This window comes from Mauremys mutica, chromosome 7 (assembly GCF_020497125.1).
Source record: "Mauremys mutica isolate MM-2020 ecotype Southern chromosome 7, ASM2049712v1, whole genome shotgun sequence".
NCBI classification, from domain to species: domain Eukaryota; kingdom Metazoa; phylum Chordata; order Testudines; family Geoemydidae; genus Mauremys; species Mauremys mutica.
The window spans coordinates 20423670-20443305 of NC_059078.1; the positions used below are offsets into that span (position 1 = coordinate 20423670).

Consider the following 19636-nt stretch of genomic DNA (forward strand, 5'->3'; position numbering starts at 1 on the left):
GCCTCCTTACCCCATGGATACTGGGGATCTGCAGGCAAGAGACACCCCTCCCCCGCCATTCCAATCAATGTGGGCAGGTGCCGTGCACATAGATGGCACCCTTTGTGTGGCAGAGCTGGCTCTCGTTCCACCTAGCAGTATGGTTCCTCCAGCAGCCATACTGCTATTGGATGGGTGCCCCTGCCACTGCCACGCCCACTTCCACGTAAAGCAATAATGTTTTTGCTTTCACTTGTCTTCCTTTCCTTGTTCGTTTCGATTCATTGCTACACACACTTGTTGTGCCTTGTCTATTTAGACTGGAAGCTCCTTGGGGAAGGGACCATCTCTCACTATATATTTACAGAGCAACCAGCACAGCGGGGCCAGACTCGGGGCGCAACAAATTAATCAGGGCCCAATCCCGCTCCCATTGAAGTCATTGACTTTAATGCGAGTAGGGTTAAGCACTCAATATGTTAAGTCCTCAATATATATCCAAAAGTAGATGTTAACCCTTTCTGCATCTTTGAAAGTGCGGCATGCATCTCAGAAGCAAGATCGCTCATACTGTCTTTAAGGGAGCTTTTCCCTGCCTAGTTAAAAGAACAGCAACCAATGATTAACTTTTGTAATTTGGCATATGGGTCCCCACAATTTGGCAATAATTAATAACCCTTATTCTAAGGGGGAGATTACAATCCACCGATCTGCTTAAATTGTCACTTTTACTATGATACTTTCTGATTTCAAAAGTCTAGAGAATGTTGATGCAAAAAATATAACACCGAGTTGAATTTAATATTAAATTAATCTCTGGGATTGTTAGAGGGATCACTCAGAAATGTTGCAGGGAAGCACTAGTTTTAATATAACGAAAATGTGCCTTTTTTAGTTTCCCCAGGAGCTTGTAACTTACGGAGGAAATGGACAAGTCTTCAGCAACTGGGCTCAGGTATGACATTGATACATTTGCAACTAGAGGTCTTGTGAAAAAGTAGATCAGATTCATATTTCACCCGTCGGAACTCCATTCTGCTTAGGCAGAGTTTGTGACAAATTCTTGGCAGTCATTGTAATATTCCAAAACATCCTGTCTGGGTAGATGAATGCTGAGTTATGAACTGTAAAGATGTACAGAGCTTTATTTAGTGAGGAGAGCACATGCTGCCAAATAGGAATGTTGTGACGATAATTGTGTATTTTAAGATAATTTCTTTTCTTTCTATTGTACATTTGCATGCACCTCTGGTTTGTTCACATAATTTTAGAGGCAAACTGCATCCTAATATGTAATAGGATATATTTGTTTGTTTCTACTAATTTCACACTAGTTCGCACAACATGCAACTTAGTAATAATGACCTAAAAAGCACAATCTTGAGTCTGTTTCCAACAATGTCAAAGAACAGCTGAAGACATTTCATAAGTACTAGTCGACCGTTTCTTTGTCCAGTTTAGCTTCAGTTTTGTAACACTGCATTATATCTCCTTTGATTAAGAGATGTGGTCGAGGCTTAAGTCTAAATTCTGGGGCTGGAATGTTTAATGGATCTTACAGTCCAAATCTTAGACCTGGGGTCCAGGCCGGGTTTGCAGAACACACCCACATTGCCCTATAGCTCAATAATCCCGAGACATAATGTCAGTTCCCCACTAATGTACAGATACCCTGCTCAGGCCATTGTCTGTGGGAGTTTGCTTTCCCAACTAGATGAGAAGATTTCAGAAATGTCAGGTATTGTTCTACTCATAGAAGAGACGGTTACTCACCGTAGTAACTGTTGTTCTTCGAGATGTGTTGCGCCTATCCATTCCAGTCAGGTGTGCGCGCCGCGCGTGCACGGCTCTTCGGAACATTTTTACCCTAGCAACTCCGGCGGGCCGGCTGGCGCCCCCTGGAGTGGCGCCGCTATGGCGCCTGTTATATACCCCAGCCGGCCCGTCCGCTCCTCAGTTCCTTCTTGCCGGCTACTCCGACAGTGGGGAAGGAGGGCGGGTCTGGAATGGATAGGAGCAACACATCTCGAAGAACAACAGTTACTACGGTGAGTAACCGTCTCTTCTTCTTCGAGTGATTGCTCCTATGCATTCCAGTCAGGTGATTCCCAAGCCTTACCTAGGCGGTGGGGTCGGAGTGAGACGTGGCGGAGTGCAATACCACGGAGCCAAAGGCTGCGTCGTCTTGAGACTGCTGCACCAACGCGTAGTGGGAAGCGAAGGTGTGGACAGAAGACCAGGTGGCCGCTCTACAGATGTCCTGGATGGGGACATGGGCCAGGAAGGCGGCCAACGAGGCTTGTGCTCTCGTGGAGTGAGCGGTGAGGCGGCGTGGTGGCACGCGAGCAAGCTCGTAGCAGGTCCGGATACATGCTGTGACCCAGGAGGAAATCCGTTTGAAGGAGATCGGCTCGCCTTTCATGCGGTCAGCAACCGCTATGAACAACTGGGGCGAACGCCGGAAGGGCTTCGTCCGCTCGATGTAAAAAGCGAGGGCCCTGCGGACGTTGAGGGTGTGAAGCTGTTGCTCCCGAGGCGAGGCATGCGGCTTCGGGAAGAAGACCGGGAGGAAGATCTCCTGGTTAAGGTGGAAGGCCGAGACCACCTTAGGGAGGAAGGCCGGATGTGGTCGAAGCTGCACCTTGTCTCCGTGGAAGACGGTGTATGGTGGACCCACCGTTAGAGCCCGGAGCTCCGAGACTCGTCTCACTGATGTAATGGCGACTAGGAAGGCTGTCTTCCAGGAGAGGTAGAGCAGGGAGCACGTGGCCAAGGGCTCGAAGGGGGGACCCATCAGCTTGGCCAGCACGAGGTTCAAATCCCAGGTCGGGGCAGGACGCCGCACCGGCGGGTACAAGCGGTCCAGGCCTTTAAGGAAGCGGGAAACCATCTGGTTGGAGAAGATGGACCGACCTTCCACAGATGGACGAAAGGCGGACACTGCTGCCAGGTGAACTCTCAAGGAGGAGACCGCAAGACCTTGCTCCTTAAGGTACCAGAGATAGTCCAGGATGGTAGGGACAGGGACTACGAAGGGATTGAGGCCTCGTTGGTCACACCAGAGCGCGAACCGCTTCCATTTCGCCAGATAGGTGGAGCGAGTGGAAGGCTTTCTGCTCTCTAGCAGGACGTGCTGAACTGCCGCCGAACAGTCCCTCTCTGTGCGGGTCAACCACGCAGGTACCAAGCTGTAAGGTGGAGGGACTGCAGGTTCGGATGGCGGAGTCTGCCGAAGTCCTGGGTGATGAGGTCCGGCCATAACGGAAGGGGGATAGGATCCCGAACGGAGAGCTCGAGCAGCAGGGTGTACCAATGTTGCCTCGGCCAGGCCGGAGCCACGAGTATGACGCTGGCTCTGTCCCGCCGAAGCTTCTGTAGCACTCGGTGCACGAGTGGGAACGGAGGGAAGGCGTAGAGGAGGTGATCCTTCCAGGAATACAGGAAGGCGTCTGACAGGGAGCCCGGCGAGTGACCCCGGAACGAGCAAAACAGGTGGCACTTCCTGTTCGCCTTGGAGGCGAATAGGTCTATCCAGGGAAACCCCCACCTCCAGAAGATTGTGTGTACGACGTCGGGACGGAGAGACCACTCGTGGGAGAGGAACGACCTGCTGAGATGGTCGGCCAGCGTGTTCTGCACTCCCGGAAGAAAGGACGCTTCCAGGTGAATCAAGTGGGTTACGCAGAAGTCCCACAGGAGCATCGCTTCTTTGCAGAGGAGGGAGGAGCGGGCTCCGCCCTGCTTGTTCACGTAAAACATTGCCGTGGTGTTGTCCGTGAACACTGTCACACAGCGGCCTTGCAGGCGGGTGCGGAAGGTGTGACACGCCAAACGGATCGCTCGCAGCTCGCGGACATTGATGTGGAGAGCGAGCTCTTGGGGCGTGGGTGTGAAGGCCTTGGGTGTGAAGGTCGCCGAGGTGAGCTCCAGAACCGAGCGCTGAGGCATCCGTGGTCAGAGTGGCGGATGGGCGAGGAGGGTGGAACGGGACTCCCGCACACACGACCTCCGGGTCGAGCCACCAGCGGAGGGACTCGAGGGTCGGCTTGGTGACCGTGACCACCATGTCGATGGGATCTCGATGCGGCCGGTACACCGACGCGAGCCAAGACTGGAACGGGCGGAGGTGGAGCCGCACGTACGCGGTGACATACGTGCATGATGCCATGTGGCCCAGGAGGCGGAGGCAGGAGCGCACCGTCGTGGTCAGGAAGGTGACGAGGTCCCGGATGATGGAGACCATCGTCTGATGCCGAGATTGCGGTAGGCAGGCTCGGGCCAACGAGGAGTCGAGGACCGCTCCAATGAACTCCACCCGCTGCGATGGAATCAAGGTGGACTTCTCGGCGTTGATGAGAAGACCGAGTCGCTGAAAGAGGGACAGGATTTCTGTCATCTGGCCCATTACCAGCTGTCGAGACTGTCCGCGAACCAGCCAGTCGTCGAGATACGGGTAGACGTGTATATGACGACGGCGGAGGGCTGCGGCAACCACTGCCATGCATTTGGTAAACACCCTCGGTGCGGTAGCGAGCCCGAATGGTAACACGGCGAACTGGTAGTGGGCGTTGTTGACCACAAACCGGAGGTAACGTCGATGAGGAGGATAGATCGCGACATGGAAGTAGGCGTCCTTCATGTCGAGGGCGGCAAACCAGTCTCCCGGATCCAGAGAGGGAATGATGGTCCCCAGGGTGACCATGCGAAACTTGGGCTTGAGCAGGTATTTGTTCAGCTCGTGAAGGTCCAGGATAGGACGTAGCCCTCCTTTCGCTTTGGGGATGAGAAAATAACGGGAATAGAATCCCCTGCCCCGCCTGTCTTGAGGCACTGCCTCTATGGCACCCACGCTCAACAGAGTCTGGACCTCTTGTAAGAGGAATTGCTCGTGAGTGGGGTCCCTGAAGAGGGACAGAGAGGGTGGGTGGGAAGGGGGGGGGCGAAACAAACTGAAGGCGGTATCCCGACTGGACTGTTTGAAGCACCCAGTTGTCCGTTGTTATTTGGGACCACGCCGAAAAGAAATGGGAAAGGCGGTTGTAAAACAAAAGGGTAGGATCCGGTAGGGAGAGTGATCGGCCGTCCTCGGGCGTCCCATCAAAAGGCCTGTTTGGACCCTTGGGGGGCCTTGGAAGGGGCCTGGGCCTGGTTGCGCCTGTTGCCGGATGGTCGACGGCGATTCGGGCCTGGTTGCCTGCTGTTGTACGGGCGGTACCGTTGTTGAGGGAAAGACCGGGAGGGTTGTTGCCGGAAGGACCTGCGCTGAGGAGCCGGTGTGTGCATCCCGAGGGTGCGGATGGCGATGCGACCGTCCTTCAGGGTCTGGATCCGGGAATCAGTCTTCTCAGAGAAAAGACCCTGGGTGTCAAAGGGCAGGTCCTGCAACGTATACTGCACCTCCGGTGGCAGGGTGGAGGACTGCAGCCAGGAGATGCGCCGCATCGTCACCCCTGAGGCCAAGGTCCGAGCTCCCGAGTCCGCAGAGTCAAGGGCGGCCTGGATGGAGGACCTGGACGACTTCGTCCCCTCCTCCAACAACGCGGAGAACTCCTGGCGGGAGGCTGTTGGTAGGAGCTCCGTAAATTTCGCCAGGGACGCCATGATGTCATACACGTACCTGGCGAGGAGGATCATCTGGTTGGCGATGCGAAGTTGCAGGCCGCCAGCCGAGTAGACCTTGCGGCCTAACAGGTCCATTCGCCGCGCGTCCTTTGACTTTGGTGCAGGGGCAGGTTGACCATGCCTCTCCCTGTCGTTGACCGACCGCACGACCAACGAGTCCGGGGTCGGGTGAGTATACAGATACTCGTAGCCCGTGGGGGGGACTGAGTACTTGCGCTCAACCCCACGGGCCGTAGGAGGGATGGACGCAGGCGTCTGCCAGAGTGTGGTGGCGTTCTTTTGTATCGTCCGAACGAACGGTAATGCCACGCGCACTGGAGCCTCCGCTCCAACGACATTTGTTATGGGGTCCTCGTCCTCCTGGACCTCCGCCACGGGGAGAGCCATGGCCGCCGCCACGCGGCGAAGCAGGTCTTGGTGCACCCTTAGGTCTATCGGCGGAGGATCCTTGGCAGATGCTCCGGCCACCGCCTCGTCAGGTGAGGACGACGAGGACAAGCCCTGGACGACAGCCTCCGTCGATGGACCTGCTGACTGCTCGTCGGCTGGGTCGGGCTGCGTGTGCCTCTGGGGGTCAGGCGGTATGGAAACCGCGCCCGGTGGCGAAGGTGCCGGTCGGCTGACGGTCGCCTCTGGTACCCTGCGCTTGGAGGCAGGGGCTCTTGGAGGGAACGGCACCCCCTGAGTCTCGTACTGGGCCCAGGGAACCCAGAAGCCCCACTGCTGTGCCCCCTGAGGTTGGCCTTGTGGGGTAGGTGGCAGGTGCCCGTTACTGTCTGCCCCGGAAGCAACCGACGCGGGGCGGGATGGCCATGGAGGTGCTGAGGCGCTGACGGATTGCGCTGTCGAATGAGGCAGTCTGTCCCCGGACGGTGCCGAGGATCGGTGCCCGTCTGCACAGTACCGGGATGGTGACCGAGACCAACGTCCGCTGCGGTGCCGGGAGCTCGACCGGTGCCGGGAGCTCGACCGGGATCCGGACCTGCGGCGCCGGGAGCGGCTACGCGAGTCGCGGTGCCGGGAACGGTGCCGGGAAGCAGACCTCCGTCGGTGCCGACGCGAAGGCGATCGGGACCTGGAGCGACGCCGGGAGTGCGACCGGTACCGCGATGTCGAACGGTACCGGGACTGCGACCGGCGTCGGGACGGCGACCGGTACCGCGATGGCGAGCGGTGCCGAGATCTCGAGCGACGGGACGGTGACCTGCGGCGGGACCGGGAACGTGACCGGGACCGGGAGCGTCGTCCGTGCCGTCTGTCCGGAGAGGGGGGCCGTATCATCATTGCCGCCTTTCCCGCCGAAACGACAGCCCGCACCGGCGGTGCCGGGGGCCGGAGGCTCGGTGCCTCTGTGAGCTCTATGAGCTCGCGTGCCGTGGAGAAAGTCTCTGGCGTCGATGGCAGCCGGAGCTCAACCGCGGTCGGTGCCGGGGAGCATGGCGGTGCCGGACTCGACGGCCCTTGCAGCGCCGGAGTCAACGGCCCGGTGCACGTCCTGTGCACAGCCACAGCGGGGACCGCAGGTGGCGCAATTGTCTTGGCTGCTGGGCCCTCAGCGTGGGACTTGGCACCCACTTTCGCCGGCTTGCGCTTCCTTGATGGCGACAGGGAGCGGTGCCGGGCCTTCGGTGCCGGTGGCTGAGGTCGCGGAGTCTCGGTGCCGGAACGGCCCGGGGCCGGCGGTGCGCTCCGTACCGATGAAGCCTTCGGCGCCGGCGCGGACGGTGCCGGGGGCTGGAGCGAAGCCTCCATGAGGAGCTGCTTTAATCTTATGTCCCGCTCCTTACGCGTCCGGGGTTTGAAAGAGGAACAGATAGGGCACTTATCTGCCCGGTGACTCTCACTGAGGCAACGGAGGCAGGAGTCGTGCGGATCCCCTACTGGCATAGGCCGCTGGCAAGATGCACAGGGCTTAAAGCCCGGTGCCTTGGGCATGAGCCCGCACCGGGGGAGGAAAGGGAGGGGAAACCCCCCTTAACCTTATCCTAAAAACTAACAGAAACTATCTATATTAATCACTAAACGAACTATATACACGAAAAAATAGCGAGAGCTAGGGTTGTGGAGGACAGAGAGCACTCCACAGTTCCAACTGGCCGTCACGGGCGGTAAGAAGGAACTGAGGAGCGGACGGGCCGGCTGGGGTATATAACAGGCACCATAGCAGCGCCACTCCAGGGGGCGCCAGCCGGCCCGCCGGAGTTGCTAGGGTAAAAATGTTCCGAAGAGCCGTGCACGCGCGGCGCGCACACCTGACTGGAATGCATAGGAGCAATCACTCGAAGAAGAACAAGCCTCTCCATACTATATGTTGTCCCCGTTCTTCCCAGTAATGGCATGCAGTACAGTGTAGTTGTCTAACACAAACACTTTGCAAACACTGAAATTTGCACATGAAAAAACATTTCAAGGAAATCACTGACATCAATAGCATGGGTACTTGGTTACGTCTTATACAAGGGCAATTTAGTCATTCAGAACCAGATTGGGTCCAGTTACTCAACAGGGGTGAAGTGGAAGAACATTTAATGAGCAACTCTCATGCCCCTCAGCAGGGCACAAATGCAGTTGCTGTGAGCACAGAAACTGCTCCTTCCATGAATCCTCTGAGGCACAAGACACTCCAAAGGGGGCAGAGAAGTGAAAGGAGGAGGTGGGGCTATCGGCCTTCCTTGCTGCTGGTAGAGCTGGACAGGTGTGCAGGCAGGAATATGTTGCATCCCCTGGAAGGGATGTAGCATCAGGCATGCGTCGCCACTCACAGAGTGGAAGATCTAGGAGGAATTCTGGCTCTGGATTCCTCCCAGAGCTCACCTGAGGATGGTGCACTTTATTCTAAGGCTTCCTGTATCTCTCACAAACAAAAATACCCTTAAGACAGAAATGCATTGGGTCAGATATATCCTTGCTGAAGCTTCTCTCATTTGGTCCCTTTTTTTTTGTTTTTCACAAAATACATTAACTTACAGGTAAGGGAATATGAATGGTCTTGTGGTTATGGCACAGGTCGGGGAGATGAGAAACCTGGGTTTTATTCCCAGTTCTGTAACAAACTCCATGTGTGACCTTGGGCAAGTCACTTGTGCCTCGATTTCCGAATCAATAAAATGTGGATTGTAGTCCTTACCCCCACCAAAGGGGCTTTTTGAGATTAAATTCATTATAAATTACTTGTGAGACCCTGTTCCCGTTTTAGTGTGAACAGCACCTCCAGTTAAATTAGATGCATGCATGTGTTGTCAGAGGCTGGTGTGCCTCAGGGCAGATGTGAGACTGCAAGGTGAAATGCAAGCAACACAAAATTTGGTAACATTCTGTTCTTTCTCTAGTTCCAGCAGTCCTGTCCAAATTAGATAGAGCTGTGAACTGCAGGAGTTTCACTGCAGAGCAAACAATGCTTTTTTGTTCCTGGTTACTTAGAGTAGCAATCAGATGAATGGTTGGGTTGTAATGGGGACACTTTGTTCTCTGTGTTCATGTCATGAAATCAGAGTGCTTTTTTTTTTTGGCTTTTTTTCGCCATTGCAAAATTTATCCTGAAAATGCTGGTATCATCCGCACAGCCCCTTTCTTTCTTCCAAGTAGATTGCTAAAGAAAAATCCATTTCTGGTACCAAATTTCCCTTACTTTAGCTCCACCAGCCTCAACACTTAAAATTGTGACCTGGGCTATTCTTTTCAGCTGAAAAGGCCAGGATGGGTCTTGCTTTAGACAGTCATTGCTTGCTAATCAGCCAGAAGGATGGTGGTTGTACATGAAATATAACAAGATGTGATTGTTTTGTGCATTTTCAGTCCATAACCACATCTTGAAAATTCACTGGAAATAATATGACCTTTCTGTTGGACAATAATGGATTTGAGTTAACTCTGCAGCCAGTTTATAGACTAAGGGACAAATTCTGCTCTCTAGTGTAATTCCAGAGTAATTTTGCAGATGATGTTGGGAATATTGTTTTACTTCTGAATGTATCAAGGACTGTATTTTCTTTTACCAACATGATGAAAAGAAGTGTTTTTTGTTTAGGATGAAAACTTCTTTCACTTTCTAGTGCCAGTTGTAATCCATATTTATTTCAAAGGTGAGAAGCCGTAGGAGACCTTGAAATCTTGAGATCAATGAGATTTGTGTGTGTTTTTATAGCTGTTATTTTAAAGAGAAATTTTTAGCATTTGGCTTTGGGAAGATTTTCAGAAAAGTGCCAGAACCAAATGGCTCACTTCAGGTTAAAATTAGGACAATTCCAAAAATGATGCATTAAGTGCTAGCAAGTCATTTCTGAGTTTTGTACTGGAGAAAAATACATTTTTTTTTTGCTATTCTTTCTGGAGCTCATTCAGAATGTTCTCACTAGTCATTTATGTGTTTGGTGTTGAGCATTGTCCTTCTAATAGACTTTATTAAAAGCAAGAATTAGCAAAAGCTCTGGTTGATTTTTTTATATATAAATACACTATGTTATCCACACAGATGTTCTTATACTAGAAATTAAGAGCTCTATGAAGACAGATCATTGCAAGATGGAAACAGATTCACTAGTTTTCCTTTGCTTTAATTTTCAGTTCTGGTTGGTGATGCACTATTTGTCTGAGATGACCGAAGAGCAAACTTTAGTGATGTACAGTGGTCATCCTTTGGGCCTCTTCCCCAGCCCTCGGTATGCACCTCGACTAATCATCACCAATGGCATGGTGGGTATTATCCTCTCATTCTGTTCTCCTCATCTTAGGCTGTTTTTAAATTTATTCCTTATTAGATTATCATTACATGAATAAAAGAAAACACATAAGGCCAAATTCTGCCCTCATTTATTCCAGTGCAACCCTCTCTAGGTCAGTGAGGTTGCACTGCTATAATTAAGGGCAGAATTCTGCCCTCATCAGATGGCCATGTTTTTCTGTCAGAGTCAGCCTAGGGCAGATTTGAACGAGTGACCTGGAGGTGAAAGTTTCTGTGTTCCATTGTCAGTCTTCTAAGCCATTCAGTGCCCATCTCTTGTGGACGGGTAATTGCCTCCTGTAAGATCTGAAAGCAGGTAAGCTGCATGACAGATGAGTCACATTTTCCATAATATTAGAACATATGGAGCCAAAGCCCACTTGCCTTACCCTTAGGATTAGTCCCATTGATGTTCATTGATTTACTACTGGCATGAGCAAGACTAGCAGAATTTGGCCTATGCCCTGGTCTACACTACGGGGTTAGGTTGAATTTAGCCACGTTCGGTTGATTTAAAAATGAATGTGTCCACACAACCAACACCGTTCCGTCGACCTAAAGGGCTCTTAAAATCGACTTCTGTTCTTCCCCGACAAGGGGAGTAGCGCTAAAATCGACCTTGCTGGGTTGAATTTGGGGTAGTGTGGACACAAATCTATGGTATTTGCCTCCAGGAGCTATCCCAGAGTGCTCCATTGGGACCGCTCTGGACAGCACTTTGAACTCCGATGCACTAGCCAGGTACACAGGAAAAGCCCCAGGAACTTTTGAATTTCATTTCCTGTTTGATCAGTGTGACGAACTCAGCAGCACAGGTGACCATGCAGTGCCCCCAGAATCATAGACCATAGAATGTTTCTATGCTCCCCCATCATCTCCATCCCTGAGGTTATCGCAGATTAGAGGGCAAAAAAACCACACTCGCGATGACTTGTTTTCCCAGCTCATGCAGTCCACCCGCACTGATAGGGCACAGCTTAATGCATGGAGGCATTCAGTGGCAAAGGCCAGGAAAGAATTAAGTGAGTGCAAAGAGCGGAGGCAGGACGTGATGCTGAGGCTAATGGGGGAACAAACGGACATGATGAAGCATCTGTTGGAGCTGCAGGAAAGCCAACAAGAACACAGACCCCTGCTGCATCCACTGTATAACCGCCTTCCCTTCTCCCCATGTTCCATAGCCTCCTCACCCAGATGCCCAAGAACGTGGGGGGGGAGGCTTCAGGCACCCAGCCACTCCACTCCAGAGAATGGCCAAAGCAACTGAAGACTGTCATTCAAACCGTTTGATTTTTAGTGTGGCTACAATAAATAATGTGGCCTTGTCCTTCCCTCCTCCCCCACCCCACCCGGGCAACCTTGTCCATTATCTAATTTTTTTTTAAGTAATAAAGAAAGAATGCATGGTTTCAAAACAATAGTTACTTTATTTTCAAGGGGGGAGGGTGGTTGGCTTACAGGGAATTAAAATCAACGAAGGGGGCGGGTTTGCATCAAGGAGAAACACACACAACTGTCACACCGAAGCCTGGCCAATCATCAAACTGGTTTTCAAAGTCTCACAGCACTCCTTGCTGTGCTCTTCTAATCACCCTAGTGTCTGGCTGCTCAAAATCGGACACCAGGCAATTTGCCTCAACCTCCCACCCCGCCATAAATGTCTCCCCCTTACTCTCACAGATATTAGGGCACACACAGCAAGCAGCAATAACAATGGGAATGTTGGTTGCACTGAGATCTGACCAACAGCGCCAGTGAGCTTTTAAACATTCAAAGGCACATTCTACCTATCCTGCGCTTGCTCAGCCTATAGTTGAACTGCTCCTTACTACTGTCCAGGTTTCAGGAGCCATCGGAGCAAGGGGTAGGCTAGGATAGGTGCGACTGCCTGGTGCTGCCAGCTGGGAGTGCAGCCTGAGGCAGAAGCCTCCAGTTCACAATAGCAGCAGTGATGGTGAGCTGAGCAGGCTCCCTGCTTGCTTGCCATGCTATGGCATCTGCACAGGTAACGCAAGAAAAAAGGTGCAAAACGATTGTTTGCCGTTGCTTTCATGGAGGGAGGGGCAACTAACGACATGTACCCTAAACCACCCATGGCAATGTTTTTTCCCCATCAGGCATTGGGAGCTTAACCCAGAATTCCAATAGGCAGCAAAGACTGCGGGAACTGTGGGATAGCTACCCACAGTGCACTGCTCTGTAAGTCGATGCTAGCCACAGTAGTGAGGACACACTCTGCCGACTTAATGCGCTTAGTGTGGACGTATGCAATCGACTGTATAAAATTGATTTCTAAAAATCAACTTCTATAAAATTGACCTAATTTCGTAGTGTAGACATACCCCTATATGGAATAGAACCATTGCTATGTTCCAAAGCTTTATTTTTTTCTTTTTAGGTTATTCCCAACTATTCCTCCAGAGATGAATATGAGAAAATGTTTGCAATGGGAGTTACAATGTAAGATATGCTTTATTATTACTCCTGTTTCAAAGGTTTGCAGTCTTATATTAACTAAACGTGAGTCAGGTACCAGTTACCTTTTGATTAAAATTTCTAACGTAGATGGACTTTAACTGTGTTCCAGAACTAAGATCCTGATTCAGCACAGCACTTAAACACATGCTTAATTTTAAGCACAAGTGATCCCATCTGTGCTCAGCAAACAATTTAAGCACATTGGGACTTAAAGTTAAACACATGTATAAGGACTCAGCTGAATCAAGGTCTAAAGCCTCGGTCATGACCAAGACATGATATTTTTGATATTTTGGAAATAAATAATTGGATTACATTTTATTTTTTCATTGCTCATCCAGTTTGTGGATCAGGGGGATTGGTCACTCAATTATACACGACTTTGCATGTCATGGTGAGAATTAACAGTTAGAGTGCTGTGAAAGTCATGGGGAAGTAGGTGCACATAAATAAGGAGCAGAGATGAAGGGGGTTAATATAGAGGATGAACATGGAGGCTAGCATTCTCAAGGGGACCTATGAGAGTTAGGAATCTCGGGTAAAATTTTCAAAAGCACTTACGTGATTTAAGTGCTACGTTGCACTGAAAGTCAAGTCACATCCACACTGCTAAACCAAAGCAACTCTCTGCAGCGAGTCTCAAAGCCCAAGTCAACTGACTAAGGATTGCAGGGCTTGTGCTGCAAGGCTAGACATAGCCATGTAGATGTTCCTGCTCGGATTAGAGCGCGGGCTCTGAGACCCTCTCCCCTCACCTGGTTTCAGAGAGTAGGCTCCAGCCCAAGTGGGAATGTCTACACTGCTCTTTTTTAGCTCCACAACACAAACCCAGCAGCCCAAGGTCTGCGTCTCACTGCAGTGAGGTTTTTTTTGTTTTTGCAGTGTAGACGTATCCTAAATCACTTAGGTGCTTTTGAAAATTTTATCCTCAGTTTTCATTGACTTTCAATGGGGATCCAGCATCTACATCACTTCATCCCCATTGGGAGTCCCAGCCAGAGTCCTTAGCCCACATAAAGCCATGTTTCCAGTTTACTTGTTTGTGCTGCAGCTGTGCACTCCCAAAGCTCCTTCTATACCCCTATTTGACCTTATTACAGTAAATAACCAGCTTTGGGCTTTTGAGGTGACACTGCCATTGAAGTTCAGCACGTGGAAGAATGGCGAGATATTGACATGGTTTCCTCTTTTTGATGGTGGTGGACAATCACTTACTCATAATGCAGACAGGATCCGGTTACATTGTAAACATGATAATACCAGGTTTTCTAACAACAGATAACATAGCCACAGAAAATGCTGTTTTAATTTTAACCTTATTCTGAATTGAATAAAATGGACATCATTGTGCTCACTTCAATTGATAGGTATGGACAGATGACGGCAGGGAGCTATTGCTACATTGGACCACAGGGAATTGTCCATGGAACTGTGGTAAGAGATTTGGGGAGGGGTCTGTACATTGTCTGCGAGAGTTGGCTGCCTGCCGGTGGGTGCTGAGCTGACCGTTGTTATCAGGATGCTCCTGACTACTAAAGGAAACTAGTTTTGCCACCTCATTAAGAGAACTGTAGCTCCTCCCCAAACTCTTCAAATCAGAGATGGAATCATGATCCAGATCCATAATTTGACAGTGTCTGGATCCAAGGTTTTAATTTGGGCCCGTCTCTAGTTACAACAGGTGAACTGGCTGAACATGTATTGTCCTAGTACCTGCTCCATTGAATGTAACATGTTCTTGGTCCCGCATTTTATTTAGTACTGAAATACTGTATTTTGTGTCTGCCAGATTCTTCCTGCATAGTGTTTCAAAATCCTGTCCAAAGACTTGTGTGGACAGATTCTGTAACCCATGAGTATATCCACAGAGTCTTTTGGATTGAAAGGGACCTTTCATTAATATGTATTTCATTCCCTGGCCTCATGGCGGGATTGATTCTGGCACCCCTAAACCATCCACAAGACTTGGATGTCTTTTGAATACGTTCAGGATTAGGAATGTCTACAACCTTGCTCGGCAGCTTGTTCTATTCTTTAACCATTCAAATAGTTTCTACCGATATTGAATGTAAATTATCCCTTAAACCAGTTCCATTGTGTTTCAAGCATTACATTCTTGCAAAAGGCTGGGAAGAGCACTTGACCCTCCTAAAAACACCAGTACCTTAGAGCAGGGGTAGCCAACCTGAGCCTGAGAAGGAGACAGAATTTACCAATGTACATTGCCAAAGAGCCACAGTAATACGTCAGCAGCCCCCCATCAACTTCTCTGCCCTGATCCCAGTGCCTCCCACCCACCAGCAGTCCCGCCAATCAGCACCTCCCCGTCTCTCCCTGCACCTCCTGATCAGCTGTTTCATGGCATGCAGGAGGTTCGGGGTGGGAGGAGTGAGGGCACAGCAGGCTCAGGGGAGAGGGTGGGAAGGGGTGGAGTGGGGGGAGGGCCTGTGGCAGAGCCAGGGGTTGAGCAGTGAGCACCCCCCAGCACATTGGAAAGTTGGCGCCTGTAGCTCCAGCCCCGGAGTCGGTGCCTATACGCGGAGCCGCATATTAACTTCTGAAGAGCCGCATGTGGCTCCGGAGCCACAGGTTGGCCACCCCTGCCTTAGAGTATCTTAACCAATTCTACTTGTAAACAAATGTAGGCTTGACATTTTGCATCTAATCAATGCAAAAGTACAATAGAGAAACAAACCTGTTAAATATTGTTAAATTTTAGGGATTTTAGGGAAAGGAGTTATGAATAATTGCTTTGTTGTGTACTGTGTGTTAGCTAACAGTGCTGAATGCCGGTCGTCGCTACTTGGGCATGGAGGACCTGGCTGGGAGGGTGTTTGTCACCTCTGGTCTTGGAGGGATGAGTGGTGCTCAAGCTAAAGCTGCAGTCATTGCTGGATGTGTGGGGATCATTGCTGAGGTAAGACCAAATCCCTCCCTTAAGCAACAAGGCCCATCACAGGGCATTTATTGATCAGCTAAAGACCGCTGGGGCAGCACGTGTCTCAAGCATTTATCCCAGCAAGTCCTGATCTCATTATAGTGACCAGATATGAAAGGTCAATACAATTTCTCTTTCCAATGTTCCATTTTGGCACACACAGCTTTGGGCTGCTTCATTCTGCGCTTCTGCATTTGGACTTTGAACACCCTGATCCTGCACTGAAGTCCATTGTCTCAGTCCCCGGATGCACTTTCCCAAACGCTGTATGGAGTGGGCAACCAGGGGCTGGTCTCCCCTCCGCCCTCCACCCCCCACCGCTCCCAGCATAACTTAGAGCAGTCTCAGAGCTGTTCTGAATCATACCAATTTGTGAAGGACTCCTAGAAGCAAGTATTTTGTCTGGGGAATTGCCAGAGCGCCATATCCTCTTCCACCACACCACACCACTGATGTGCAGCCTCAGCTGGGGGGAGGCGGAATTTATCATTTGGCTCAATGGGAGTATTGCCTGAGCAAAGACTGCCAGAATGGCTCATCTATTTGATCCCCTAGAGGAAAGTTGTCTAACAACTGCCTCCCAGATTTTTAAAAAAGGAGGGCAAGTAGCAACACAGCTTCTTCTCTTACTCCCACCTAGAGTAAGATCAATTTTTAATGATATTTTGCTAATATTAGCTAGCTTTTATCTGTAAGTTAAAGACCACTAATGCATTAGCAATCCGCACACTGGATGTTATGAGCCCATCGGGTTTATAAAACGATGGATAAGCAGCACATCTAAAAGCCAAATACTATAATTCTAATGTTGATAAATGTAAGTATCCATAAGACTGAAATAAAATCCACCCTGATTTGAAATATAAATAAAGACAAACATTAAAGTCTCTTAGCGCCTGCATTTTTTTGGTTGTTTTTATGTTCTGATGCTCCTTATAATGATTCTGGTTTTCTAAAGTTTTCTTTGGTTTCTAACCAGAATTGATCAGAATAATTCTCTATACTCCAAAATGTAATAAACATAGATCAGGCATAGACTGGGAATAATGGGGCTGCTTCATTATATAATCATTTATTCTTTAGCAAAAGAATAAAAATACAATTCTGCTCCACTGAACGGAGCTTAAAGATCAATTTACCTCCCTTCTAATTTTTTAACAAACTTTTCAACTCTATAGAACCTCATCTTGCCCTTCTTACTTGGACGGAAATATCACATTTCACAGTTTATACTAAAGTTACATTTATAAACTATTTCAGAAGAGTTAACAAATGATGAATTGAGATTATAAGTATGTTACAGACATGAATAGTATAGATAGCTGTAAGCACATCAGTAGAAGGTCGTGGGTTCAAGTCTCATTTGATCTGACACTGAAAAGGCACCTCCAGTTCACCCATCTGCAAAATGGGTTTCCGATTAATTGGATGTGATGCTGGCTACATCACTCCTTTTTGTACCGTTGGCTGCTAAACTGGTGTGCCTTAACTGTGCCAGCCTGATGAGGCATTGGCTCAGGGGGAGGGTGGATGGGTGGTTTTTGACATCAGTAGAAGGAGTTATAGATGTTTAAAAGCAAGAAACCTACTGAACTATGGCAGGGTTTCTCAACACACGTTGCAGCTCCTGTCCCATAGGTCTGGCTGGGTTCGCCTCCCTGCTCCAGGCAGTGCAACCTCTGGGATCTCAGTGCCACTCAAATTTGGCCCAGCTGTCATGATGACAGGAGTTCAGATAGGCCAAATGTGAATGAGTGGCACTGCAACCCCATGAGCCAGGTCACAACTCCACTCACACAAATTTGGTCCAGTCAGGGAGCGGGGCCAAACCTGAGCAGCACTGAAACCCTGGAGGTTGCAATGCCCAGAGCCGAGAGCCAAGCCCAGCCAGCCCCACAGCACAGGAGCTGCCAGAGCTGCCACTGTGGGTTGAGTGCCGGGTAGGATTGCCAGGTAATGCCTGGTCAAAAAGGGCAGCTCTGGTCAGCACAGCTGACTGGGCTGTTAAAAGTCTGGTTGGCGGCCCAGCGGGGCTAAGGTAGGCTCCCTGCCTGCCATAGCTCTGCATGGTTCCTGGAATCAATGGCATGTCCCCTAGCTGGTACCTAAATGTAGAAGCAGGCAGGGAGCGCCATATGCTGTCACCACCCCAAGTGCCATCTTTGCAGCTCCCATTGGCCAGGAACTGCGGCCAATGGGAGCTGCGGTGGCGGCATCTGCAGACAGGACAGTGCGCAGAGCTACCTGGCCGGGCCTCCACGTAGGAGCTGGAGGGGGGAATGCCACTGCTTCCGAGAGCTACTTAAGGTTAGCGCTTCTGGGAGCCTGCACCGTGACCCCCTCCTGCGCCCCACCCCCCTGCCACAGCCCTGACCCTTCTCCCGCCCTCCAAACCCCTCGGCCCCAGCCCAGAGCCCCCACCTGCATCCCAAATCCCTCATCTCCAGCCCTACCTCAGAGCCCTCACCCCCCAGCTAAAGCCCTCCCCCCCTGCACCCAAGCCCCAGCCCTGATCCCACTCCCACCCTCCAAACCCATGTATCCCTGCCTGGAGCACCCTCCTGCACCCCAAACCCATCCCAGAATCTGTATCCCAGGCTGGAGCCCTTACCCCCCCTCCCGCACCCCAACCCCCTGCCCCAGCCCAGAGCCCCCGCCCACACTCCAAACCCCGCAGCACCAGCCCAGAGCCCCCTCCTGTACCCCAAATCCCTCATCTCCAGCCCCACACCAGAGCCCGCACCCCCAGCTGGAGCCCTGACCCCAATTCTGTTCCAGCCTGGAGCCCCCTTCCATACTCCAAACCCCTCAGCTCCACCCCCCCAGCCCAGAGCCCCTTCCTGCACCCTGAACTCCTCATTTCTGGCCCCACCCCGGAGCCCACACCCCCAGCCAGAGCCCTCATCCCCTCCCAAACCCAACCCCCCTTAGCCAGTTTGGTGAAAATGAGCGAATAAGTGAGGGTGGGGAGAGCGAGTGACAGAGAGAGAGGGGTGGAGTGAGTCAGAGGTGGGGCCTCGTAGGAGGGGCAGGGCGGGGGGCGGAGCAAGGGTGTTCGGTTTTGTGTGAGTAGAAAGTTGGCAACCCTAGTGCTGAGCAGGACCCAACACCCTGGGGAGGCAGGACCTAACAAAAACCACCCCAGGGCATTCACTTCCAGACTATTTACTGGGTTGCAACAGGCCATAAACATTTACAACTGGGTCCTGAGCCAAAAAAGGTTGAGAACCACTGACCTATGGGGCTCTAGGACAATTGACTAAATACTTATTAAACCATTCATTAGTCATTTACTAACTCATCATACATATATCCTTAATATAAAGTGTGCCTGAGGCACTGTTGATACTGATGAGACTTTTGCTTAAGTGAAGACTACAGGATCAGGGCCAGGGCTTACCAATACAGAACATTTAAAAAGGAGGGTTTTAAAAAGCTGATTGTTCACAATAGTGATAACATCAGACTGGGGTTAAGTGCCATATAATGCCCTCCCATTGGTAAGACCACAGTAGGACTGAACCTGTGCCCCAGAAGCAAGATTTTAAGTCATCTGATGGGGACAAGTTTGGGCCAACTCAAAGGGGGAAAGGAACATAGCCAGTGTCATGACCCACAGGCCTCAAACCCAGGTCCACAGTGTGAGCCATGCATCAACCCTCCACTTAGCAGCCTGCTGACAACTGCTGGACCCATGAAGCCCAACCCCAGTTTGAGGTTCCACCTCTGACATCCTACTGGTGGAGTCCCAAAGCAGCTGATTGGCCTGCTGGCTCTTCTTAAGCTAGCAACAGGAACAGGAAGCTGGCTGAATAACTGGGATCCACCCTGCTCTGTACTGTGTACCTTGTGGCTCCTGCTTCTGCTCCCTTGGCTCATTACCTCTGACTCGTGGTTCT

At 50.8% G+C, this 19636-nt stretch overlaps 1 protein-coding gene across 1 annotated transcript in view; it reads left to right on the top strand.

The window, feature by feature from the left end:
- Positions 1-19636, top strand: part of UROC1 (urocanate hydratase 1) — a 103284-nt gene that overhangs the window by 41491 nt on the left and 42157 nt on the right. Inside the window, exons 6-10 of the mRNA XM_045022784.1 lie at positions 875-934; positions 10165-10293; positions 12720-12781; positions 14167-14233; positions 15573-15716. Coding sequence (XP_044878719.1) covers positions 875-934; positions 10165-10293; positions 12720-12781; positions 14167-14233; positions 15573-15716 — 462 coding nt within the window. The remainder of the gene's footprint in view (positions 1-874; positions 935-10164; positions 10294-12719; positions 12782-14166; positions 14234-15572; positions 15717-19636) is intronic.